The sequence below is a fragment of the Anolis sagrei genome, chromosome 4 (genome assembly GCF_037176765.1).
Source record: "Anolis sagrei isolate rAnoSag1 chromosome 4, rAnoSag1.mat, whole genome shotgun sequence".
In the NCBI taxonomy this organism is placed as follows: Eukaryota; Metazoa; Chordata; class Lepidosauria; order Squamata; family Dactyloidae; genus Anolis; species Anolis sagrei.
In genome coordinates, this window is record NC_090024.1 from 52807870 (window position 1) to 52835170 (window position 27301).

Consider the following 27301-nt stretch of genomic DNA (forward strand, 5'->3'; position numbering starts at 1 on the left):
TAATTGTACAGTGCGGGTATACCGGGTAAGAACCAAGTGAACACCCTTATCATTCCCCATCCCGCCCCTCCTGGAAGCAAGCCAGCAAGCAACCCTCAACCAAGGCAGGCGCTTCCCTGCTTCTCCTTGCTCTTCGCAGCCACCCCGCGGGGCGGAGCTCCAGCCCGAGCCAAAACCCATCAGCGCCTCCAAGGGACTGGACCCTCCTTGGAGAAGTGATCTTAGGAGGAGGAGGAGGTGGGGGGGAGAGAGACTCCTTCGTCCAAACAGGCAGAGTTTGTGGGAGCCCTTGGGCCGGGATTGGGCGAGGAGGAGAAAAGCCCCGGCCCCGCCCCCTCCTGCACCTGACGGGCGGCTATTTAGTTTACAGCCCCTTCCAAGGAGGCTGGAGCGCAAGCCCGAAGCCACATTTTTGGGGCTGCGACGCATGGGGTGGAGAAGGCGGAGGCAGGAGAACATGCTCTGAAAGGACCAGCGGGTCCGCAGCCTCCTGCCCTGAATCCCGGACCGTTATCCTGCCGCTCCAGGAGCTTCATGCAGGCAGGGAGTGAGCGAGGGGGAAAGCCAGCCTGCCTTCCAAAATGCCACGCTCCTTCCTGGTCAAGAAACATTTCAACGCTTCCAAAAAGCCAAACTACAGCGAACTGGACACTCATACAGGTACGCCCCAGGCTGAATGGGAGAAAGTGTGGCTCATGTCATACCATGTGGGGGCTTGCTTGCTTGCTTGTTTTCATACTTGGGTGCAAACTTGAACCAACTTTTCAGGGAGTCTTCTTTGCTTGGGAATATCAGTGGCCATCCCTGCAAAGCAGTCGTTCTCAACCTTCCTAATGCCTCGTTTTCATACTTGGGTGCAAACTTGAATCTACTTTTCAGGGAGCCTTCTTTGCTTGAGAACATCAGTGGCCATCCCTGAAATAAAGCAGTGGTTCTCAACTTTCTTAATGCTGTGAGCCTTTCATACAGTTCCTCATCTATTGGTGAACCCCCAACCATAAAATTATTTTCATTGCTACTTCACAACTGTAATTTTGCAACTGTTATCGTGTAAATATTTGATATGCAGGATGTATTATCATTCACTGGACCAATATCTCATATACCCAAATTTGAATACTGGTGGGGCCTGGGCGGGGGAATTGGGGTTATGGTCATATAAATATTTGATATGTAGGGCATATTTTCATTCACTGGACCAATACCCCATACATCCAAATTTGAATGCTATTGGGGTTTGGGGGGGGGCTGATTTTGTCATTTGGGAGTTGTAGTTGCTGGGATTTATAGTTAGCCTACAATCAAACAGCATTTGGAACTCCACCAACAGTGGGATTGAACCAAACTTGGCACACTGAACTCCCATGACCAACAGAAAATACTGGAAAGTTTGGTGGGCATTGACTTTGAGTTTTGGAGTTGTAGTTCACCTACATCCAGAGAGCACTGTGGAGTCAAACAATGATGGATCTTGGCACAAACTTGGCACAAATCCTCAATATGCCCAAATGTGAACACTGGTGGAGTTTGGAGAAAATAGACCTTGGCATCTGAGAGTTGTAGTTGCTGGAATTTATAGTTCACCTACAATCAAAGAGCATTCTGAACCCCACCAATGATAGAATTGGGCCAACTTCCCACACACAACCCCCATGACCAACAAAAAATACTGTGTTTTCTGATGGTCTTTGGTGACCCCTCTGATGCCTCCTTACACCCCCCCCCCCCCGGGGTCTCGACTCCCAGGTTGAGAAATGCTTATGTGAAGTGTCACCTGTTAGAGTTTTGCTTAGCTACTCAAAACAGATTTGCTCTATAGACCAGATCTTCTTGCTTATGGTTACACATACAATTATAAAGTTACAAGGATGGTGCTCAACTATTCATGGGCTCTTCCGTATGGATGATCAGTATGGCTTCAATGGTTCCAAACTTGGTGTTGTGCAGAATTCCATACATCTTAAAATGATTTCCCCCTTTTTTTCCCAGTGATCATTTCTCCATACCTTTACGAGAGTTACCCCATGCCGATCATTCCTCAGCCAGAGATCCTCAGCTCGGTGGCTTACAACCCCATCACCATGTGGACTACAACGGGGCTGCTGCCTTCTCCTTTACCCAGTGACCTCTCGCCTCTCTCAGGATACCCCTCATCTTTGGGAAGAGTCAGCCCGCCTCCACCTTCAGACACTTCTTCCAAGGACCACAGCGGCTCTGAGAGTCCCATTAGCGATGAAGAAGAGCGGATCCAGTCCAAACTTTCAGATGCCCATGCAATTGAAGCTGAGAAATTTCAATGTAGTTTATGCAACAAGACCTACTCCACATTCTCCGGACTGGCCAAGCATAAGCAGTTGCACTGTGATGCCCAGTCTAGGAAATCTTTCAGTTGTAAATACTGTGACAAGGAATATGTGAGCTTAGGCGCTCTTAAGATGCACATCAGGACCCACACGCTACCTTGTGTCTGCAAGATCTGTGGCAAGGCTTTCTCTCGACCCTGGTTGCTTCAAGGACACATCCGAACCCATACTGGTAAGAGGGGCAACATTGTAACGCATGCTTCATTCATTGCTGCACTACTTGAATGCCTTTTTGAAAGTTTCTCAGTGCATCACATGGCTAGTTTAATAGTATTTTGATTATTGTTATGACAAATAATATATTGTTAAATATAAATGTCAATGTAAACATTTATTCTAGTTTGTATTCACCCGCTCCTTCCCCCTGTGTAATTGTATCTCTTATAAGGAAGCCAGTTTATGGGCTGAGTGTAACATGTTTTGGCGTCTCTGAAGTTAAACTTTGCTTCAGGGAGATCTTCGGGTTCCATCTTATCAGTAGAATTCCTTGCTTCAGCTTAGGACATGTTAGGAAAAATGGTGGAATGGATGTCCAGACTGGCCTTGGAATATGACCCAGACTGTGATTTTAATTTGTTGTTTTAATGTTATGTTTTAACTGGATGGTTTTAGTGTTTTGTTTATCCATTGATATATGTATACATACGCCACTGAATTGTTGCCTTTGTAAGGCTGCCTTAAGCCCCCTTCAGGGTTAAGAAAGGCAGGATACAAGTATGGTAAATAAATAAACAAAATAATGTCTTCTTCCAGAAAGGAGAATACATACTGGAAGCAGGTCAGAAAGACTTAAGAGAGATCAGGTTTCCAACAGTAATCTGCAGAGTCAAGAACTGTGACCAAACAGTGCATAGAGCAGCACATACTACAAGCCCTTGTTGTTAGGAAAGGAGGACCAAACCTTGTTTAATCTCTGATCAAATGTCACTTGAGAATGAGATACATGGAAACCAATGGATCTCAGCCTGAAAAAAATGTGTACTATAGACAGTCTGCTAGTCCTTTAGATGTTTGGACCTGGTTCTTAACACAAGCTGCATTACTATGAAGAAAATACCACTGAAACCAATGGGAGTTGCCCTAAATAAATTGCACATGGGATTATAGCTCTAGACAGAAGCCCCACTACACCTGGTTACCAAATGGATTTCTATATGAGCAGAGTTCAGTCTAGTTTACAGTTACATTTTGCATTCTCCCAAAAAGGAATTTAATGCACAGTAGGTCCCCACTGGTTAATAAAAGATTTAGTGTATCTATACTGTAGACTTAATGTAGTTTGATTCCACTTAAACACCCACGACTCATTGCCAGAGAATCATAGAAGTTGAAGTTTTTCAAGGTCTTCAGCCTTCTCTGGCAAAGAGTTCTGGTTTCTCAACAAACTATAAGTCTCAGGATTCCATAGCAATGAACCCTGGGAATTGAAGTTGTGTCAATCTGTATTAAGTCTACAGTGTAGATGTACCAATTTTGTAAGGTGAGGAATAAGGAATCAACAACACATTATGATCCAAAAACGTCATGCAGTGTTGCCAAGGTCTGGACTGGGTTAAGTGATGCTCAACATCCCAAGCTATAACCCTGTGGTTTCAACCCTCACTGAGCACAGCCCATTTCCCCAAAACCTTGGCAATTTAGTTTAACAGAACTTCCTACATAGCAAGATGTAGCGGGTCAGAATGTAAGCCAACAGTATTCACCAATTTTTAGTGATCGGTTCATTAATTGCACTCTCTTGCCAACCTTTCATTTCCTTTTTTTTGTGCTGCCTTTTTGCGAGTGATATTTGAGCATTCTTGCAGCTTCTAGTTCTGCCCCATTCCAGAGGAGCCGGGTGCAATGCTAAAGCATCCAATCTGATGGGAGTTCTGCCACTCACATCAAGGGCATGCAAAGCGCAGCCTTAGGCAGCTGAAGGTGTTGCACAGGATACAGTAAATGAATGGAAGGAACGTATGGAAATCTTGGGTGGAGCTCAGCCTACAGGCGTTGGCTGCACCTGCTGAAGCAAAAACTGTCAGTGACTTGTCATTCAATGCATGATGACTCCTTGAAAGCTCTTGGGGCATGAATTAATGATGATTTGTGATGTAATGACTCAAATTTTTATTACAATTGAAAATCTTTTTCTTAGACTACCCCAGCTCCTTTTCCGCAAACACTTTACTCCTTGAGACAGAAATGTTCTCATTTTAGTTGACTTTATATGACTCTGATTCTTTTTTTCCCCCCTGTTACTCTTTCCAGGAGAGAAGCCCTTTTCATGTCCACATTGCAACAGAGCATTTGCTGACAGGTCCAACTTGAGGGCCCATCTGCAGACCCATTCTGACGTGAAGAAATACCAGTGTAAAAATTGTTCCAAAACTTTCTCCCGAATGTCTCTTCTGCACAAACACGAGGAATCTGGCTGCTGTGTAGCTCACTGAGTGTACCTGGGCTCTGTGCATTTCTTTCTCCACTCCTTTTCAACTAGATAAGAGGAACATCCTTCCTCATCTCAACTCATGAAGCGCTTTATCTTCTCAAGTTAGCAACTCCCCCAAGGGTGCAAAACGTGAATGCTGCAAGAAGAAACACATGCCAGATAAACAATATTTTTTTCCCAAAGAAAGCCTTACATGCTTAAAATTCACATTCCAGTTAAATGAAAACATCCAAAGAATATTTTTTAATCAATCAGATATTAAGAGTTTTGTCAGATACCAAATATTGCAGGTGCTTTTCAGAGTCTTCCATATCGAGTCAGTAAATGTCCAAGAGGGCAAATTACTGGTATTTTTTAAAAATGTAGCATATTTGAGTAATGGCCTGAAATGTCTTTAAAATGAATCATTTGAAAAATAACAGAATGTATGTCCATGTGTTTGCCATATCTTTACAAGTATGTGCCTTTATAAACCAATCATGGCAGACATCCCTGCCGTATGCTTGATATATAGTTCCTTTTCTTTAAAAAAAAAAGGTTCCAGTTGTTAAGTTGTTTTTAAAATGGGAATAAGTGCAAGAATGAGGGTTGATGGAAGTTTTGACAGTAGATTGCTAACATTCTTTTTTCCTAAATGCACAAAGGAAATGCAATATCATGAGCAATACCCTCCAAGTGCCTTTGTAATGGATGACTTTGTTTTTAATTATGTGGACATAATGTAAATAGTTTTATTTTTATATGACTGAATGTGTTCTGAATCATCATGAAATATTATCTATAGAAATGTCTATAGATGGGAATCTTGAAGAAAGCATAAAGCCAAATGTCTTATATTGTTTTCTAAAACTTTTGTACAATAAACATTTTGGAGTAATATCTGTGTAATTTGTATCATCTTAGTTCAAAGTGTTTACTTCATCCAGAACCCAGCCTTCACCACTGAAATCTCTTCCATTCATAGAGCTTCTCTGCTGAGAGTCAGGAGAAAAATATCTGAGAATACATCTATAGTGTAGAATGAATGCAGTTTGACATCATTTTAACGGCCATGTCTCAATGCTATGGAATCCTGGGAGTTGTAGTTTGGATAGGCACTAGCCCTCTTTTGCAGTGATGGCTAAAGGCTTTGTAAAACTGCAACTCCTAATATTTCATAACATTGAGCTATGGCAGTTAAAGCAATGTCACCCTGCATTCATTCTACAGTGTTGATGCACCCTGGCACTGCAGCAGTTCAGAATAGAGTCCCTATAAGCAGGAATTTATCTTTGTGTAGCATGTGGAGTGTATTGAGATATATATATACACACACACACATGCTCTGTTCATTTTGAGTGACATAATAACTCAAAATCTGCTGGACGAATTGCTGTCAAATTTGACCACAAGACACCTACTAACCCAAGGAGTGACCATCACTAAAAAAAATATTTTGTCATTTGGGAGTTGTAGTTGCTGGGATTTATACTTAACCTACAATCAAAGAGCATTCTGAACTCCACCAATGATGGAATTGAACCACAGGTCTGCCATGACTAACAGAAAACACTAGAAGGGGTTGATGGGCATGGATCTTAAGTTTTGGAATTGTAGTTCACCTACATCCAGTGAAGGATCTGGAACAAACTTGGCACAAATACTTCTTATGCCAAAATATGAACACTGGTGGAGTTTGGGGGAAATAGACCCTGACATTTGGGAGTTGTAGTTGCTGGGATGTATAGTTCACCTACAATCAAAGAGCATACAGAACCCCACCAATGATAGAATAGGGCAAAACTTCCAGCGCAGAACCCCCATGACCAACAGAAATACTGTGTTTTCTGTTGGTCTTTGATGACCCTTCTGACACCCCTTCGTGACCTCCAAGGGGTCCCAACCCCCAGGCTGAGAAATGCTGCCTTCAGGCCATCCAGTCCAGCTCCCTTCACCAGGGCAAGAAAACATAAATCCCTCCTGACAAAGAGCCATCCAGCCATAGATAGATCTATATGATTCTCTCTCACACACACACACACATGTATATGACAGATATAGTATCACAGATTTGAAAGGGACCCCTAAAGAAGGACAATGATATGTTGCATGTTCCAGAGTAGGCAAACTAGACAATCTCTACATCAACACTGACAAAGAAACAACAAGAAATACTGTTTACCCACAAGCATAAAGAAATTACATATATTAGAAACCAACACTTTCTCATTACTTTATTTTCCAGATCAGCAGACTGGGCCAGAGCAACGTGTAGCAGAGGATGGCTAGTATAGGATATGAAAGCACAATTCACTAAATCCAGTTGGTTATGTCAGATGGGGCAAATGATTGCTCGCAATTCAATGTTTGTGTGTCTCATTGATTCAGTAGGTCTAATGTTGAGCCAACATAGTGTAATAGTTTGAGTGTTCAACAAGGACACTGGGAAACAAGGATTCAAATCTCCACTTAGTCATAGATAACCTTAGGTAAGTCACATTCACTCAGCCTTAGAGGATGCCAAGGGCAAATTCTATCAAACAGACCATGTGACAGGTTCACCTAAGGGTTGCTATAAGCCAGAAATGACTTGAAGACACATAACAACCACAACAACAGTATATTGTCGAAGGCTCTCAAGGCTGAAATCACTGGGCTATATGGCCATGTTCCAGAAACATTATCTCCTGACATTTCACCCACATCTATGGCAGGCAAGTGTTTGAGGCAAGGCCATTAAATGCTAATCAAGGTGGCCAATTGCAACATTCACACTTGCCTCAAGTAGACAAGAATTATTTCTCCCACCTTGGACATTACACTGATATATAAACTGCACTTGCCTACTTTCCAACAGACCTCACAACCACTGAGAATGCCTACCATATATGTGGGCAAACATCAGGAGAGAATGCTTCTGGAACATGGCCATACAGCCCAGAAGACTCACAGCAATCCATAACAATAGTAGTTAAGACATAACAATTGAATTTTGTCCTATGTGGCCAAATAGCTGTGAAATCCATGGCACCGTTCACACAAAGCTCTGAAATTTCACAAAAGTATCTAGTTGAGGAAAAGAACAAGGTGGGAAACATTCCTTTCTCTCATCCATGCCGCTCCTAAGTACCCCCCAGCTTTTCATGTGATACAACCATGCAAGCAAAAATTGTGCACTTCCATTCTCAGTGTAATATATATATATATATATAATAATAATAATAATACATGAATAACAAATGGATAAAAGCAAGTACCCTAGTTGCACAGAAATCACCAAAGGACAAAAGACAGCTGGACACAAGTATCTGAATAAAAATGAGTATTCTAATACATCTCTGTTTCGGCTGTGGTGTTTGTATGTTCCTGCTTTCTTCAAATGGTTCTCCTTTGTTCACTCAAGACATTGAGCATTCTTCTTTAAATATAAATTATTGATTTACCATGAGCAAGCCATAACCTTTCATCAGTTTCAAAAAAAAATATTAATATTCTCATGTTGCTGAAATTGTTTTCCTTCCCGTCAATAAGTAAAGGTTTCCCCTTGACATTAAGTCTAATTGTGTCTGACTTTGGGGGGTGGGACTCATCTCCATTTTTAAGCTGACAAGCCAGCATTGTCTGTAGGCACCTTCAAGGTCATGTGGCTGGCATGACTGCATGGAACATAGTTACCTTCCCACTGGAACAGTACTTATTGATCTACTCACATTTGCAGGTTTTCCAACTGCTAGGTTGACAGAAGCTGGGGCTAAAAGCGGGAGCTCACCCTAACTACCAACCTTTCAGTCAGCAAGTTCAGTAGCTCAGCGGTTTAGCCCACTGTGCCACCAGGGATTCATCCCCTCAATAATCCGAAAAGTAAATCCAGTATAAACGTGTTAGTAACATTGGCATGATATGAATTAAACCTCCCAACAGGAGCAGCATTATTGAATTCAGTGTTCCTAAGATTTATTAAGCAAGTGGTTTCAATGGGATATCTTATAGGACAAAAGTTGTAATGGACCTCACACATAGTTGTAGCAGTGCCCCAGACAGATAAAAATGGGAAATTTGATTAATTTGAATGCAAATTAATTGAAATGGTTGAAAGTTTGTTGATAAAAACACAAGAACTACTAACTTTAGCATCACCAGCTAAACAAATTGATTGCCAAGAAAGTAAGAGAAATCTCCCCCCACCTGCAATATCAGACAATGCCAACAGACTGCTAAAGATCCCATGGAGTGGAGAGTGAACAAGGAACCAAAGATTACAAATCCACAAGGTTTGGAGAACCCTTTGTGAAGCCTTCAAGCAGGCAATAAGTGTAATAACCCAGGAAACTAACTTAAGGCATCCTAAGCAATTTTAGAATGAATGATATTTCAGGGTTGTTGTTTTTTTAAAAAAATGATGGTTGTGACTTGACTACGTTTTCTAGGAGTTGACTTGACAAAAGTAGCTTTGTAAAGACTCATCATAAGCAATTGGTTACTTCAAAAAGATTGTTTCATAACAATCACATTTATAATCACATGGTTTACACAGAACTTTCCAAGAGGAGATTGTGGCATCCCCATCTGTTAGCGGAAACATAACGATGCAAAACAATTTTGATCTCCAACACACATTATGCATATGTGTGTGCGCCTTCACGTTCCCTGTCAACTTATGGTAAACTCATGAATCTGCTCCCTCCCTCCTGGCTTTTAGAAAGAAATTAAAATCATGGCTTTGGGGCCAGGCCTCCGGACAGTAGATGTTTGTAGAGTTTAAAGGACATGGACTAGAATGACAATATGACTGGCGAGACTGTTTTTATTATTTTTTGTTTTAATGATTGCTTATGTACTGTTTAATTATGATTTATGCTTAATTGTTGTTTTATTATTGTGGTTGTTATGGATTGGCATTGCATCAGTGTCCAATGTATGGCATTGAAGTTTTGCCAGTTATGTGTAAACCGCTTTGAGTCCCCCTAGAGATGAGAAAAGCGATATAGAAATATTGTAAATAAAATAATAATTAATAATTAAGACTAAAATAAAGAAAGAACAAGTAGTTCCCTTTACAAAGCTAGCAAGTGGAATTAGTTGTAAGTTAAGGGGAAAATATGAATTACAAGATGTAAACCAGATTCAGCTGTAGTCATATGTAAAGGACACTGGTGTTTTAATTGTGTTCAAAGAGATGGATCACTTTACAATTGGCTTACCTAACAAATGCTGCTTAAAATGCAGTAAGGACTACCTGTATCAATCACCTTTCCCCAAGATGGCCATGCTAGTAGGGTACATATGGGAGCAAACTCAAAAGTGATTTTCCCAAACTAGAGCCATATGCATTGGTCATCTCTAATAACTTACGGTTAACATGTTTAATGAACTTAAAGCTTGTATGCTGCTCATATATTTGGTAAGGATTGGACACAAGCATTTCTATTCTCACAATCACAAGCAAAACTTTCTCCTACTGGGCTGTTAAGTGAAAAAGTTTGCATAATTCTAAAACACAATGGCACTTTTATTACAAACTCCCCCTCCCCCAAATTGAAACTATTAAAATACACATAGGTATCAGAAATTATTTTATATCTTGTTTAGTCTTTTCTCAATTCCAGACATTTTCCAATAATCTCTTTCTCTGTTTTATGAACACAATATATAGAGTGGAGATGAGTAACAGCTGGCTGCTTCTCATACTTAACTTGGTATGTCTCTCTCTGAAACCTTTTCTGAGTTCTTCCACCTGATCATCTCCTCCTTTCAATCTCAACCTTGTAAGAAGACATGGAAATTTTTAAAATCTACCCTTATTTTTAAAGCGGCTTTGTTATTCCATTGGCACTGAAATAACATTCAACTCCACCTGAGCAGAAATGTTAGCTCTGAGAAAAAGGGCATGTGTGAGAAAACTAGAGGATAGGAATTTTAGATTTGAAAAAAAAAGAGCAAGTCCTAACAATGGATGAAATATGGTAACCCTACTAGACACATTTCCCACCATGTTCCCATGTAGTGGAAAAACAAACCAGTAACTTGTAACTCAGTAATGATCAGACTATCACTGCCACCATGGGGTAAACCTTCTGCAACTTTTGGAACTTCTGAAAAACTACAGCTTTTTTATCAATCTTAGGGAGGATTGAATAATTAACTGCAATAGTCACAGCAGTCAATACACACTAATAAATCAGAAGGTAAATCCAGATGAGATCCTGGCAAGGAAGAAATGGACCTGGTGTATTGAATCAGCAACATTTTTAGTGAAGGAGCACATATTTGTCACAGTCTATAAACTTTATCCCAGGCAGGAAAACCGGCACTGGAGCTGGAGTTGTCACCAAAGGTGATGGCATCAATTGCACAATCCCTTATGTATCCTGCTGATTGGCCTCATTCTTGTGATGACCCCATCCCTAGCAATTGATAGATACATCCTGTCAATAGCTCCCAAACTCATAATTTTCAGGTTAACTTTCTTGTTGCAATAGATCTGTGATATCATGCCAGCAGTAAAGTGATACCATGGGATGGAATTCTTACCCTCTCTCTCTCTACCCTGCTCCCCCCCCCCCCACCTAACTATTCTAAAGTTCATTTTCTGTTTATTTCATATTGTATTGTTACATTTGCCTTTTTTTCAAAGTTGTTATTGCAAAATTGCTCTAAAATAAGCATTAATAAATTACAAAAGACTATGAGATGGCCTGGTTATGAAGATATGCAGAAGTATAACCATGGGACCATGAGTTATCAAATCTGTGCAACTGCATTACTGAAGAGAGGCAGGACATTGAAAACGGTTTTTAAGCAACTGATTTTAATGTGGATAAAAGTGATTTTAATGTTTGTATATATATTTATGGTTTTCTATCCTGGCATTGATTGTTTGCCATAGATATGTTGTGCTCCGCTCTGAGTTCTCTGCGGGGTGAGAAGGGCAGAATACACATGTTTTAAATAAATAAATAAATAAATAATATCAGTATTGTGATAGATAAGAAAAGCAAGCACTTACATGGCTGCCTGTCACCAAATTGGGCAAGAGCCTAAATGAACTATGGCTCTTGAGCTGAAATGGGTTTTGCAGACTGAAAAATATAACAAAACATAACTCTTGTGCATGGGACTTCAAGGAATATCTGACAGGAACAGTGATCAGTTCAAGTGACAGAATACCTTGAATTGTTGAAAAAGGTATTGACGCACATCATGCCTTAGTGTAAAATCAAACAGCAGCATCTAAATACATCCAGAGTGAAATATGCCCAAGTTGCTCTGGTTAATTCCAGTCAGACAGTACTGGAGACACCAACATCTGAGACATGGCTTGGAATGAAGATCTAGTTTGGGCACGTTGAAATTGAGATTCTGGTGAGTCATGCAGATAAGAACATTAGAAGCAGCTGAAAGTCGGGATGTAGGGGAAAGGGGAAAGGTCATAAGCAGAAGAGATAAAGCTGTGGTTCACCAATTAACAAGCAGTAGTAGCACATTTATAGGATAGTGGTCAGGATTTCTTACTGGCAAAACTTGTGAACACATTGTGCCTTGCCAGAGATGCATGGAGGTAAATGAATATACAAAGGGTGTACATACACTGTAGAATTCATGTAGTTTAAAACACTTTAACTGCCATAACTCAATGCTATGGAATCCTGGGAACTGTAGTCTGGTGAAATGCCAGCATTTGGCAAAATAAGGCTAAAGACCTTGTAAACTACAACTGAAACTCCCAGGACTCCATAGTATTAAGCCATGACAGTTAAATTCAGGCATCCCCAAACTGCAGCTCTCCAGAATTCCTGATGATAGAACAAGCTAGCTAGGGCTTCTGGGAGTTGAAGGACCAAACAGCTAGAAAGCCACAGTTTGAGGATGCCTGGTTATAGCAGTGTAATTATTCTACAGTGTAGAAGCGCCCAAAGTAAATGACCAAAACTCCAAGGTTATTAACAGGAAAGCAGCTGAAAATGTGTTCTTCTAAACTAGTGTATACAGTATAAAGGTATATATTAGGCCTGGGTAACAACGGAAAAATTTGTTTCTAAAATCGATTCGTTTTTTTTGGGTTTTTTGCGTTTCGATATGTAAAAGAATTCCGAAATTTTCCTTTTAAAAAGTTTGATATTTACGAAATTTCGTTAATATTAACGAATCAATTCGTTAAAATGGCGGACGCGGTTGCGCAACATGAAAATAATAGTTTTAAATAATAGTTTTAACCTCGGAGAAGGAAAGAGGGGGGAAAGAGAGAGAGAGGAGAGGTGAGATCTCTATTCTGGTTTGACAATGCTTCTCAATAATAATAATAATAATAATAACAAACCACTTTCTGCCTTCGTGCATGTAAGGCACAGTCAAAGCACTACTGAAAGATGGCCATCCATTCTTAATAATAATAATAATAATAATAATAATAATAATAATAATAATAATAAATATAATAGTTTTAACCTGGAGAAGGAAAGAGGGGGGAAAGAGAGAGAGAGGAGGGGTGAGATCTCTATTCTGGTTTGACAATGCTTCTCAATAATAATAATAATAATAATAATAATAATAACAAACCACTTTCTGCTTTCGTGCATGTAAGGCACAGTCAAAGCACTACTGAAAGATGGCCATCCATTCTTAATAATAATAATAATAATAATAATAAATATAATAGTTTTAACCTGGAGAAGGAAAGAGGGGGGAAAGAGAGAGAGAGGAGGGGTGAGATCTCTATTCTGGTTTGACAATGCTTCTCAATAATAATAATAATAATAATAATAATAATAATAATAAATATAATAGTTTTAACCTGGAGAAGGAAAGAGGATAGGCAGGCAACAGGCAGGTCTCTGAGTGCTGCACTGCTGTGTCTCTTTGCCCAATGCACGCAGGCCAGAGTGAGGAACGAGGTGAGTTGAGGACAGGAGGAGAGGAGAATTTGATCCACTTAAGCAGAGGCCAGGGACCCGAAAGTGGGGTAAATGCCGACCGCTTGCAACCAGGGAGAGGGGAGGGAAACAACTATAAAACTTGCACCAGACATACGGAAATAATAACGAAACAATTACAAAACAATTACGAAATAGCTTTAAAAATTCGTTTCGTTTTTTAGTTGCTCCTGAATGGTTTGTTATTGCTTCGTTATCAAGAAAAATAACGAATATTAACGAATTACGAAATTAACGAACGAAACCGCCCAGCCCTAGTATATCAATTTCCTTCAGCACAGTTAGCCCAGGAAGCAAAGTTCTATGAAGAAGTAAACAGAAGCACTTGCCCTCAAGCTACGACATGGGAAAGAAAAGTTCTTACAACTGTTATTGTACATGGAATTGAAACTATCAGTTGTCACTCCAAGAGGCTTTTAGCATCCACTTGTACTATTGAAATGATGTTCCAAACTTTCTTCAGTCCTTTTAGTAAGTAGTGATGATATTAGCACTCTATATATCTCTTCCAGAATTGTCTAATGATTTAGATGGAGGAGAAAAGTCAAAAAGTTGAAAAGTTGATTCCTCTACTGGAAGAAAAGCGAGATAAAATGTACTGGATTATATGGAAAGGTAGACTCATATCATGCAGTTTAAAACAGATAATGTGGATTATCTACTTTGGATAATATGTATTGTAGAAGGGCCTTAGTTGCCTCTTCATATCCACAGGAAATACATATCCTGGCAATGGAATTCATGGATTTTGCACTAATTGAGCTTTCACTTGGTCGTCAGAAACCGTCTTGTTCATATAAAATCCAAGGTCTAACCATGATGCAGCTTGTCTTTGCTCCTCTTCTATGATTTCTTTGGCAGGGCTTGGATTAGGTGAGCCAGTGGTAGACATAATATTTCCACAGTTTCCACCTGATACTGCTTTCTCCAATCTCATGGGAACCACCAGGGGATTCCAAAACAACTCTCTCTTGACCATTTATATCCCTCACTGGGCCCTCTGAATCTATCCCAGGACACCCTTTCTCATCTTCTGAGCACTCAGAAGATGAACAGGCTACAACATGGCAGTTCTTTTTATCATCAGTCCTCCTTCAATCTACAGGTGTTTTCAAGTTTGATTTGATCATATTTAGCTTTTATTAAACAATTAAAAATATTAATTAGGAGTGTGGTGAAGTGCTGTGAGAAAATAAACAATTTAAATAATGAAGTATCAATGTATAAAGGCAGCATGGAAAAGAGACCTGTTGTCATTGTCACTGTCATAGTTGTTGGGCTTATCTGCACAACTAAAAAAAACCTTGTTTACAACTAAACTGGTGTTAGCAGTGTTAGCAAAAGATGAGGAGTTTTTTCATCTTAACCTGAGTTTGGCTCAGCTTATGCAAAGTTAGGACATATTTTTCTTCTCTGCATCTTATCTGCATTGATCATCAATGAGATGCCTGAGAAATCAGCAACAAGTTGGGAGTTGCTCTGGCCAGTTGCACATATATTATTAAACCCACTCTAAAGAGAGATTAAATCCACACAGGTCAGGGAAAAAACAGGCTTTGCCCATTGTCTGTCCAATGCCATCCCAAATATTTTTGGGATGACATGCGACCATCCAAAAAAAAAACCCCAAGATCCCTCCAAAATAAAAAGGAAACTCACAGAGAACCATTTGGTTTCTCCTCCTGCCTGAAGGAACATACTAATGACATGCAAAAAGTTAGCGGGGACAAGGAGCATTTTGCCACCCCCTTCTTTTGGGCATCATTGGTATGTTCTTTCAGACAGGAAGAGAAGCCAAATTACTCCCCGTGAGTTTCCTTTTTATTTTTGAGGGTTTAGTGGGGGCAGGAGTTGGGGAGGAGTGGGGCCATCTCCCATCTTTGGGCTCCAAGAGCCCAAAAGGTGCAAGATGGGTGTATGGACGGACACCTGGGTAGTCCCAGGACTCCCTGTGAGCCTGTTCACACAAGGCCAATAGCCCATTAGACCCAGACCTTTCACAAAGGCTAGTGGGCTATCAAATTAATTTGGGATAAAGCAGGGTTTTCCTGCTTTAATACTTGTTTGTTAAATAAAGTTAAGTTGCCTTCCTGGAGTTTCTTTATAATGTATTTCAATCTCACACCTGCACATCACTTTATTCTCACCAACAGGAATTAATAACACCTTCACTGCTTCCCCTCATGTACAAATATACCAGATTTTTGTACAGTCATTAAGTACTTTCAGAATTCTCTCTGCATCTTTAGAAAACTTATTTTCTGCACAGAATATATATGTGTACTGTAAATCTTTCCAGTTGTAGCAACTCCTAATACAAATCAATCTCTCTTTCACACACACACCAACCCCAACTCCACTAGGGAGATCTGGGATTAGTACCTGTTATATAGTAACAGGTTATCACTTCCATCTTTTTCCATTTTAAGTATAAACTAAGACACATTCTGGGCACAGAAAACTATGTTTTAAATATTATTCTGGGGGTGGAGCAGTGAACTCATTGCTGACTTTTCCAGTTTCAATATTAGACCTTAACGTACAAGTCCACTCCTCCTTTATTTACTTATTTTTCTGGCACCATAAGAAAAACTAACAAATAGGAATGCAGGATGACGTCAGACAGTAGAAAGACATGACCATGGTAAAAGATTAATTCTCAAAATGACAAAAGCAGAAAAGATGAATTTTAGCTGCCTGAGTTTTTATTTTTCTCATGACTGTGTTTAGTGAGGAGTGTGGCCATGTGTCGTAAGACTTCTGTAATAAATCATACTGACTACTGTGACCTTTGCTGCTTCAACCAGGCTGATTAGCTGCAGATTTCTCTGTTCTAATCTCAGTGGACAAGTCAGCCTCTATTATTCTGTTTTGTCATATTAAAAGGAAATATACATAAGGATCATTTATAATCCTCTATTCATAGGGAGAACAGTAAAGAGGGAATGAAAAAATAAAATGCAGCATTCCTCATAATCTAGCTTTTCACCAGAGTTTAGATAAGTAATATTTTGAATTACAGCTACCTCAACCCCATAGGCTGCTTGCTGGGGGGATGTGTGTGTGAAGAAGCTGTAGCCCCCCCCCCCCAAACCTAACTTTTTGAAGTTGTCTTTTATACTCATTCTCTTTATCTCTCATAATTTAAGAGCTACTGTAACAAAACACACAAACCTTTTTTAAATAAGCTTTCAGAGATAGCTGTGTTACTCTCTTGCATCATAAAAAGGAGCAAGGGAAGGGAGGGAGAAAAGAAGGAATGTAGCAGCACCTTAAAGACTAGGGTGGTTGTTTTTTGTTTGTTTTTTAGCATCAGCATTCATGTATATATTGCAACTACAAAACTTGAAGGCTCATGGTTCTAAAGGTACTGCTTAGAGGTATGCATTTTTTCCTTTGTAATTCAGATCAAATTTGTTAAATTTTGTGCTTACAAGGCAAAGAACATAAATCTAGGAAGACCTGCATAAATTTACTTTTGGATGTGCTTACTCAGGAAGGGCAAAGATTCAGCCTTAGCTGAGTTTATGGAATACAAACTGCTATTGCACTTTGAATTTAGTCTGCTGTAATTGAAATTAGTGGTGGATGAAGGGGAAAAGTGGGAAGAAATTATAAAACTTGGGATATTTTTAAAGCAGCTGAAAAAAATAGGATGTCAGAGGACTAACTGAGGGTATTTCCAGAATGGCAGAAATCCAGGAAGAAGCAGGTTAAAATAACCTGTTTCCTCCTGGGCTTCTGTCTCCACCCCAACACAAATTTTGGACTTACCCTTGAGGTTGGCCCAGGATTGCATCCAGCCCCCATCACCCCAACAAAAAATGACCACAGGGGTCTTCCAGCAGTGCAGATCCCTTTGCACAGTGCTCCTGATGTGCAAAAATGATGTAGGGGGGGGGGAATCCCTCCTCCTCTTCCCCCCACCTCTTGACATGCCATTTTCATGCATTAGGAGTACCACCCCCTCCCCTTCAGCCCCCCATTTGCCCCCCCCAAACTGCCAGCAGGCCCCTCCAATAAGTTTTGGGGGTGGGGCAAATGGGGGCTGAAGGAGAGGGGGTGGGGACCCTCCCACTCTTTCTGTTTCCAGGAGCTTGAAGAATCCGGGTAGCTATGGGACTGCTTCCATGGTTTTTTCCACAATCCTTCACTTTTACCTGAGTCATCATTTGGATACCTCGGGTAAAAGCGAGACAGGTTCCGCATTTTGGGCCTGTCTGGAAGGGCCCTGGGACTGTTCTTACTGAATCAGTAATACAATTCTTTTCACTTACAAGAAGTACTGGGAACCAGTAAAGGTTGTCAGCTGGAGGAATGGGGGAAAGAAGGTTATATTTGCTGACACCACTGCCCATACCCCTGCAGTTTACTCTGTTCCTTTTCAAACAGTTCCAGAATTCCACCAGCTCTCCAGGGCAGTATTCTAGGAGCAATAGGAGACTAGCTAGAAGGAAGAACTCCCAAATCAGTCTCCCTGGCTTCTGCCTCCGACTTGTTTAGAATTTTCCTAAGTGTGATTCAGTAAAGCTTGATCTCATGTAAGTGGATAAAGCATTGCCTTAAATATCACATTCTCAACAATGTCACATTATGCCAGAGAGTACCCTTTTTGGCCATGCCATTTTGCTGGCAGTTACTGTTGAAAGGGAAGGCACACAGGATGACTTGTGGTTCCCTCCTTCCCCCATCATATGGTGGGAATGGGACAGATGGGAAAAAGGGCAGCAACGTGCAGCAATGCACGTTGCCCTGCCACCTTTTCCCCCAACACAGGGAAAACACAATATCCTCCCCATGGTGGTGGAACAAGCACTTTTCGGCACTTCCCCTTCACTTTGGGGGGAATGTGGGTGAGACCTGCTGTGAGCCGTCTGATGACACTTGACAGGCCCCAACCAAGCCATAAATAAAAGAGGCAAAGCAGGACTATTTCGCCCTGTGTGAAGACATCCTATATTAGTGAGTTGGGATTAGGGTGATAAGATCTATCAGGAAGAACTGGTGTGTGATGATAATTATTATCCTACCCTCCTGCCCAGTCCCACAATGTCCCAGTCAAGGATTTATTCAACATCTTTAGATGCCTTCAAACTCAGGGCCATTCACATTGCAAAATTATAGTAGTATGATTTGATTTTAACTGCCATGATTCCATTGCATGGAATCCTGGGATCCGGCAGTTTAGAAAGGAGCATCAGGAATTTCATTCAGAGCACTCAAGTGCCACACCAACTACAAACCCCAGGATTCCACAGGATGGAACCATGGCAGTTAAAGTTGAATCATGCTGCTATAATTCTGCAGTGCAAAAGAGCCCCAGTGTATTGCTATTAATTATTTGTCCATTGTTTGTATTCAGTCAAATTGGGCATTGTTTGGATAATATGTAATTCTATTTTATGTGTGGCACCTTGAGTGCTTTGTTAGCTGCCCCAAGTCTCTTCAGGGGGATGGTGGCGGGGTACAAATAAAAATTATTATTATTATTATTATTATTATTATTATTATTATTTCATTGCATATAAATATTTTCTATTGTCTTTCTTCCAAGAAGCAGACAGCAACATATAACTCTCCATTTTTATTCTTATGGCAAAAAATTGTGTGGAATTAAGTTGAGATACATGGACTTAAGTCTCCCCAATCCTAACCTAACCACTACATTGGAAGACTACTAGAAAAAACTTCACTGACCTGGCATTGTCAATATTTTTCAGTTTTTTTCCACAGAAGATCCCCCTGATGGAAATTCATCTGTCTCTCTTTTTCTGCTGCAGACCAATACATCCTCTTATTATCTGAGACAAGCCTGCAGTAGGCTAACATAACTTCTATTTTGACATTAATCTGGATGTAAGAAGCCCTACTCTAGTGCTATCTATGACCTGCCTTTGAAAATTGTCCATCTCACAAGACCACAGTCTAATTCTTATCATTTCTGTGTTCCTAGGATTCTGTCTGGTTTTAATGGCAGCGCTATTCATCTCCATAATCTATGTGTATCCTGTGCTTAAAAACTCTGTGAACATAATCCAGGGACCACAAACAGGCATAATATCGGTTAGAAACTTTATTACTCAGGCCTTGGCCTTCCCTCTCCTTTGCATATTCCAGATAATAAAAACCCTCACATTGCAACTTTTGACAGGAAGTATGTGCTGTACATGTATTAGGGCTGGAATGTCACATGCCAAATGCATTTCAAAAGATAGCCTGAAACGTTTCCTCTGTTTTCCAAAATTACAACACCATGTAATTAAAACATCCCATTGCCTTTCCTCCCTGTGCTTCTCCCAATAGAATATGGGTCTCTGTATGTGATCCTTCTGTGGTGAACCCTGAAGTAATAACTTCATCCATCTCCCCACAGCTTTCCCACAGGGTTTATTTTGAGAAAAATGGAATCAGTTGCTTTATGGCAAAACCTGGAAGTAGGTACACTCCTGCTCTTTATATAGTTCTTGCATTTGAAAATTTTGATACTATAACAATTTGGGAAAGTTACCTTTTAGGACTAGTCATGATGGCTGACTCATTCTGAGACTGGCATACCCTGCAACATTTCACAGATGAAAACCAGGACATAAGAGAGCAAAACTGGGTCGTTTTAATGCAGATGAAACAGTGGAATCACAGATGATTAATGGGAATGATCCCTACCAAATTTAAAAATATGGAGGATATGGATTTGTCATTCAAATAAGTTTTTTTTACCAAGGTTCACAGAATTTTCAGTTTCATAGTTGAGATTAATAAAGATATGGAGTCATATATTGTATCAGCTTTGTCAAATAGATGAAAATATTGCAAAAGCTACTAGGTGTTTTCAGTGTTCATTTATGTGGTAGGTCTGTAATAACTTGGTATTTCAATTACAATAGGACCTCAGTATCCATGGGCCTTTGGTTTCAGGACCCCACCAAAATACCAAAATCCACTGATGCTCAAGTCCCATTATATACATAATAAAGTAGCATACCTTATATAAAATGGTGACCAGTAAAAATGAGTTCTGGAGAGAACCTGAGGATCTGTGAAATGTACAGCATCTGTGAAATGAACAGATGAGTGTTCAGTGTGCACTAAAATCACTTTTGGGACTTTTCAACAAATATTTTGAGCTGTGGTTAGTTGAATCCATGGATGCACAACGCATAAATGTGGAGGGACAACTGTACACTAAACTAGGGGTTTGTAAAACTCATTTTAGAGGGTGACACTTTTTCTTCTGTTGCTGGTAGTTTCTTCTCTCACCACCCTGATGACTACAGAAGATAGAATTACTCATTGTATGTCACATATTCCCTCATAAAAGCAGGATGTCTCTAAGGGAGAAGATGACCAATATCTTTGAGCTCGATAGCATTTCAATCTGGCCTAGCTACTTTGCCTGCAGTGCTGCAATCTATGAAGAGGGCATAAACTCTGAAACCTGCTGACTGAAGAATAATTGGCTAGCATGATGCTGCTGTGACCAACAAGTGGAACAAATAAAATTATCTACCATTTCAGTACTGCGATTGTTCCCACTGCATGACTCCATGAGTCCCCTAGAGGAACTGACCTGCTTATAATAAACAAATTGTTTTCTGGGCTCCATTTCCAATGCCTGTAGGGTAGCTACCAGAAAACAGTGCCTGCCTTATGTTGACTATATTTAGTGCTGTTTGTGTTGGATGATTCCAATGGTAGGTCAAATCTTGAGATGAAGCAGAAAGCTGCTTCATTCTTTAAGTCTCAGATATGCAACATATTACAAAGTGTAACCAACTCTGTCGCTGGAACTAAAGCTTAAATCACAGAAAAATAAAATGAGTCCTTCTGTGAATATATATTAAACTATTCAATAGGTGTTTGAATTCCCATTCAAATGCTCCATGTGGAGAGCAACTAGGATTTCTTGTGCAGAAACTTTCTTGCTTACAGTGATTCACCCATATAACTCTGTTTGTATCCTCTTAGCAAATGTAGGAACTTTTCTTCTAAATACTGGTACACATTTCTGGGTTAACAGTTTCTTTCATATCTATAACTATCTCATTATTCTGGATCTGTCCCTCTAATTGGGGCGCAGGGAGACTAGATTTAACAATTAATATTAGTGTGTACTAAATTTAAAGCATCATTCTTCTAGCTCCAAAACACTACACATAAACTATGACATCTCTTGTGCCACCTATATTTAAGCATATATTTTCTAATAAAATGTATATGTTGAACATTATTTTAAAATATTTCTTTTGTGACAGCAAGGCAATGTAAATCCAAGGAAACAATGCATTCAATTGATTTACTCACCGTCATATTATAAAACCAATGTCTAATAAACCAAATGTGCCTGTTTTCCTCTGCCAAATATTGGAGGCCTTGATAAAGCATAACTTCCACAGAACTCAGCAGAATTGTTTTAAATACACATGAGGATAACTCAAAGAAAAACGTAAGAGTGTAAGCCAAGTATCCATTTACTGGGATGAGAAAGATACTTTCCATGTTTCACATAACGTTTTCATGCACTATATTACTAGGCAATAAACTAGACTTTCCCTTACGAATATATTGCTTGTTATTAAGCACCATCAACTGAAACCTGGTTCAGAAATACATTTAATTGGATGCATTTTCTTTAACACCACCATATAAGCTACTAACCCTCTGAAGTTATATCTGTTTTAGTGGCACTAGAGTGTAGAGGCTTATGCTTAGGGACCAAGTTGACACTTTATTAAGACTCTTTTGAACTATACCATGATGGAATTATTATTAATTGCCATGATTCCATCCTGTGGAATTCTGGGATCTGCAGTGGTTTGAATGTTGGACTAGAACTTTGAAAGGCTAGGGTTCAAATCCCTGTTCAGCCATGAGAACCCACTGGGTGACCTTGGGCAAATCACAATGACAAAACCAACCCTTTTCTGTTTGCCATAGGACTGCCATCCATCTGAAAGGACTAGAAGGCAAATAACAAAACACAAAATCATCTGCCAGAGAGCTATAGTATCTCCTCGAAGTATAAACCTCTGAGATCCATAGATTTTTTGCAACAGCAATTAAAGTAGAATCAGAATGCTAAAACAATTTCATATAAAGAAAACCTTAGTTGCCATGGTGCTAAATATGGTAGGGAATGTGAAAAAAACATTAAACTATTAAACTTGGCTGCATCATCTTCTAGTGGAGTTTTTCCAATAGAGACTTTATTGTATGAGGATACCAACCTGTTACAGAAGCAGAGTCTCTATTGCATGACACTGTATGCAACCTGTTGTCAGTCTGTCAACTTTTTGCAACAAATAAGTTCCCTGCTATTTATGGGCAATGCCCCCTTAAGAGACTTTGATTGTGCCACAGTTCCAGAACATACCAGTTCCATATATGTCTGATCCACTTCCGTGCTTGTATGTAGTGACATCAAAGAGTGGAATTGTCCTCTCCCACTCTGCCCAATTCCCCCACTTAGTATTTAAAGGATATTTTTGACTAGATTTCACAGAAACTGTGGGATTCCTTTATTCATTTTTATTTTACTGAACTGAAGATGACAGGGAAACAGGGAGTCTATCTGTGAGACCACAGAACAGTGAAGCATTGTGTCTGTGGCATTACGGAGAGGTGTTATAGTGAGGGTGACTACCCTAATATCTATTGCTAGGACCAGAAGTTGTGTGAATGTCTCAGAAAGGTGGCTTCATGCAATGCAGTCTTCAGATTATATCTCACTTCCTTTAATGTATTTAAACCATGTACATCAAAATATTTGGTAACTGCTGTCTTTCTTTAAATATAATTAATCAATGAACTGCAAAAGTGCTGATTCACCAATTAAAATGATCTGTTGGCTACCTGAATTTTATCAGCTGACAGCCTAACTTGTGAATAAATATTTCTAAAGGGATAAAAACAACACTTTGTCAGTATGGGAATGTTGTCTGCAAAATATTCCCTCTTCCATAAATTGTTCTGGTTTCTGTGAAGAATATTTGTTTTGTTTGCAAAAATGCCATTACTGATGTTATTGCTGTTTTCTGTGTAACAAACCAATGAATTAAAATATGTAAGACAAACATTCTGTGCAAAAAATGCATGAACTATTTTTGCACAAAATAAATCCTGTACTACCAAGAGTCTCAACTGTATAGAATTCTTCCCTTCAAGCTTCACTGCTCTCAAAGCACTCTTTTTTTCTTTACATTTAAATATCTTTAAATATTCTTTCCATCCTTGCTTCCAGACTCTGCTAATTTTTACATCTTTGCTGCTTAACAGTCCAAGAACAATCATAGCAAGTAATTGCATTGTGAATTGTTACAGAAGCCAAAACGTGAGGACAATCATGCTGTCCATAAGTGTACAGAACATTAAGCTAAAATGATTGCATAAGGAGGCTTGCTAGCTTCTTGTATTTCATATCTACAAGTAGGAAAAGTTACTTTTTTATGCTACAACTTTCTGAATGCCACAGTATGAATGTCCATAAGATTTTCCAGCAACCTCTTCAAGCTCTTTGGGTTCAATCAATTATCAATGGACTTCTACTTGCAATGTCTCTAGCAGGAAGCACTAATTTCCTTTTGTTGGTGCTGTCAGTGAACTTGAATATGTTTGAGTGTGTGGCTAGTATTCTGTTTTGTTTGGCAAGGTGGGCCTGAGCCTCAGTTAGCATTTCCTAAAGCAATGGCATGTTCAGTGTTCGCATCAAGACAGTTGGACTAATGGCTCACCCTCTTTTACGTTGCTTGACATCTGGCTCTCCAGCTAAGCTGAAAAGCATCTCACGACACTTACAAGATTGGATGAGATCATAATCATATGCTAGAAGCCATTAGGCCAGAGCTGGAAAGCAAAACAGAGTGCATTATGTTGCCGGCAGAATGTACCCATTTAATAGAATTAACATAGTAAGCCAGGTTCAACACCAGGGAACATCTGGCTACTATTTACATCTCCTGTTTAATTTGGATGCTGAAGTTTAGCTTTCAAGATGGCAGGAGAGAAACAAATTGAGCCCATCACTCTGTTGTAGTTTAGAAAAAGCAAGTTTTGTTTATACTTTCTCATATTAATACCTCATCCACTTAGCCAACAGACCCCATGAAAAATATACTCTAATCACACAACTCCCCTTAAGTAAGAGAGCTGTAATTCAGTGTAATGCTTTGTCGATGAAAGTAAAAAAGAAGGATTCAAGTAAACCTTAAGAATTGAAATGATGAGACAAAATTGGCCCATAAGAAGCAGACTTTCAAAGGGCTTAATATTGCAGGATTTTGTTGGCACCTTCTGGGAAAGCTTATAGGGAGTTCAGGGGATTGGCAATCCTTCCATTTCATCTTCATTTTGATAGCATTAATAGGAGTCATTTTCACTTGTTAAAAACATCCAATTTGTAGGAACAATACTTGGGAAGCTAAGGGCTTTTCTACGACAACCGTCATTTCAGGAAGGATCTGAAGCAAGCGAAAGCAAGTGTAGAGTTTCATTAAAAGAGAGCATCTGAAAGCAAAGTTGGCCAACTGACAGTACAATGAGCCAAGATCCAGGATGCTCATGTTTATAAACAAATGGCAGCAGACTCAAAATATTGCATTGCTCAAAGCTGTGACCTATTACTAAATCAGCAACCTGGGAGGTGCAGAAGCATGGAAAGAATAAGTAAAAACAGAGGAGAAATTATTACACTCAGGCACCAAACAGTGGCAATAGTAAAGCAAATGAGTGCTAATAAAATCAATGCACCTCTGAAGGCCATTTTAAACTTCCTAGTGATAGACTATGGTTTCACTTTAATTGTCATTATTGCATCACATGGAATCCTGGAAATTGTAGGTTAGCAAGTAAATAGATCCCAAGACTTTATAGAATGGAGTGTAATGTGTATACATCCCTATTAAGGAGAGAGGTATCAATTATTTTAAAAAAAATTCAAAAAAGAACAAAAACTGATTTCACTCACTGATCCATATTTTCCTTTCTTTGTGAAAAAATCCATTTGTTCCTTCCTTCATGATAAAATCAAACTTCTTAAATGACAGAACTCATGAAAAAAATATTTTCCTTATTACATGATAGAATCAATACTTTCCCTACTTTGTGATTAAATTCATATTTCCTTTATGATAGAATTCATGATAGAATTAATCCTTTCCTTACTTTATAATACACTTCATCCTTCATGACAGAATTCATACTTTCCTTACGTCATCATAGGTGCAAAAAGATTGCTAGAGGTACAACTAATCTATGTAGACTATTCCTTCTGGAAAAAAAAAGCTGTCAGGAAGTTATATAGACACCCTGTCCAAGAGCTTTGACACTTAAAAGTGCCCAAATGATGGGAAGAAAATCATTAATGGCAGACCTGGTGGATTTGTTTGTTTTGGAAGCAGACTCTAGGTTGATGCAATCGTGCTCGGTGTTTACCTCCTGCTCTCTAACAAAGAGGCAAGGTGCTGCACGTTCTGTGTTGAAGTGACTAACTAGCCCTCTTGTCTAGGCTTGAGCAACTCATACCTGAAGCATACTTTTTACCCCCCCCCCCTCCCGCCTCCTCAGCCCTATATTAGAGAATTCTGATAGAAGCTCTTGGGGAAACAGGATGCCAATTGGATAATCAGCAGGAAACAAAGCCTCCTCAGAAATGATAGCAGCCTCAGGGCCATCTAATTACAAGTCCCTACACTGCTTGAAGTTACTCAGCTGACATGCCCGAACTGTGCAAAGACCTTGGAATGAACTGTTATACAAAGCTCAATGTATCACATGGTTGTGAAGCAGCTGCTAAGTCTCATTGTAAATGAGAAACAGAGAAGATAAGTCACATACCCTCCTGCTTAAGGGAGGAAACAACTCCTTACTTAAGGCTATACTGTTGTAGGCCCCTTCTACACTGCCATATAAAATCCAGATTATCTGCTTTGAACTGGATTATATGGCAGTGCAGAAGGGGCTGTAGGCAAGCATGAAGCTTGGATAATGGAGAAGACATTCTAGACTAAAACCTGAAGTTGTTTACTTCACTTAGTTTTCTCCAAGGGATTTGTTATGTGCATATTTAGGTCCTCTCAGCCCTCCTCTATATAAAATCCAGTTTATCTGCTTTGAACTTTGACAGTGTAGACTCATATTACCCTGTTCGAAGCAGATAACGTGGATTATCTGGTTTGATAATCTGGATTATATGGCAGTGTAAAAGGGGCCTCAGTAATATCTGCAAAAGGGAACATTTAAGCAAAGACCAAGCTAGTGGGAACCAAAATGATGACTTGTGGTTTCCCTGCCATTTCTTTTACCAAGGGGCTAGTAAAAATTTGAGATGAGAAGTCATAGAACTTCATCATAAGACTTTGCCTTCTATGTGCAGGTGTAATTTCTATGTATATGTGTATATTACGAGTTGATATATTTTTAATTTGAAATGTATACTCCAGGCCCGTAGCCAGGATTTCGTTTTGGGGGGGGGGCTGAATTTTTTTTCAGGAGGGGTTTCAGGGGGGCTGAGTTTCGGGGGGGGGGGCTGAGTCTGAGTGAAAGAGGGTCTAGCCTAGCAAACCTTTTGTAACATTACCCCAATACCCCCATGCATATGGGATATA

General features: G+C 39.6%; 1 protein-coding gene across 1 annotated transcript; it reads left to right on the top strand.

Moving 5' to 3' along the window:
- The first annotated feature begins 242 nt into the window (after positions 1-242).
- Positions 243-5671, top strand: SNAI2 (snail family transcriptional repressor 2). The gene is made up of 3 exons (XM_060775281.2): positions 243-660; positions 1990-2535; positions 4614-5671. Exons 1-3 carry the CDS (start codon positions 582-584, stop codon positions 4793-4795), a joined length of 807 nt encoding a protein of 268 aa, XP_060631264.2. The 5' UTR covers positions 243-581; the 3' UTR covers positions 4796-5671.
- Positions 5672-27301: the final 21630 nt, after the last annotated feature.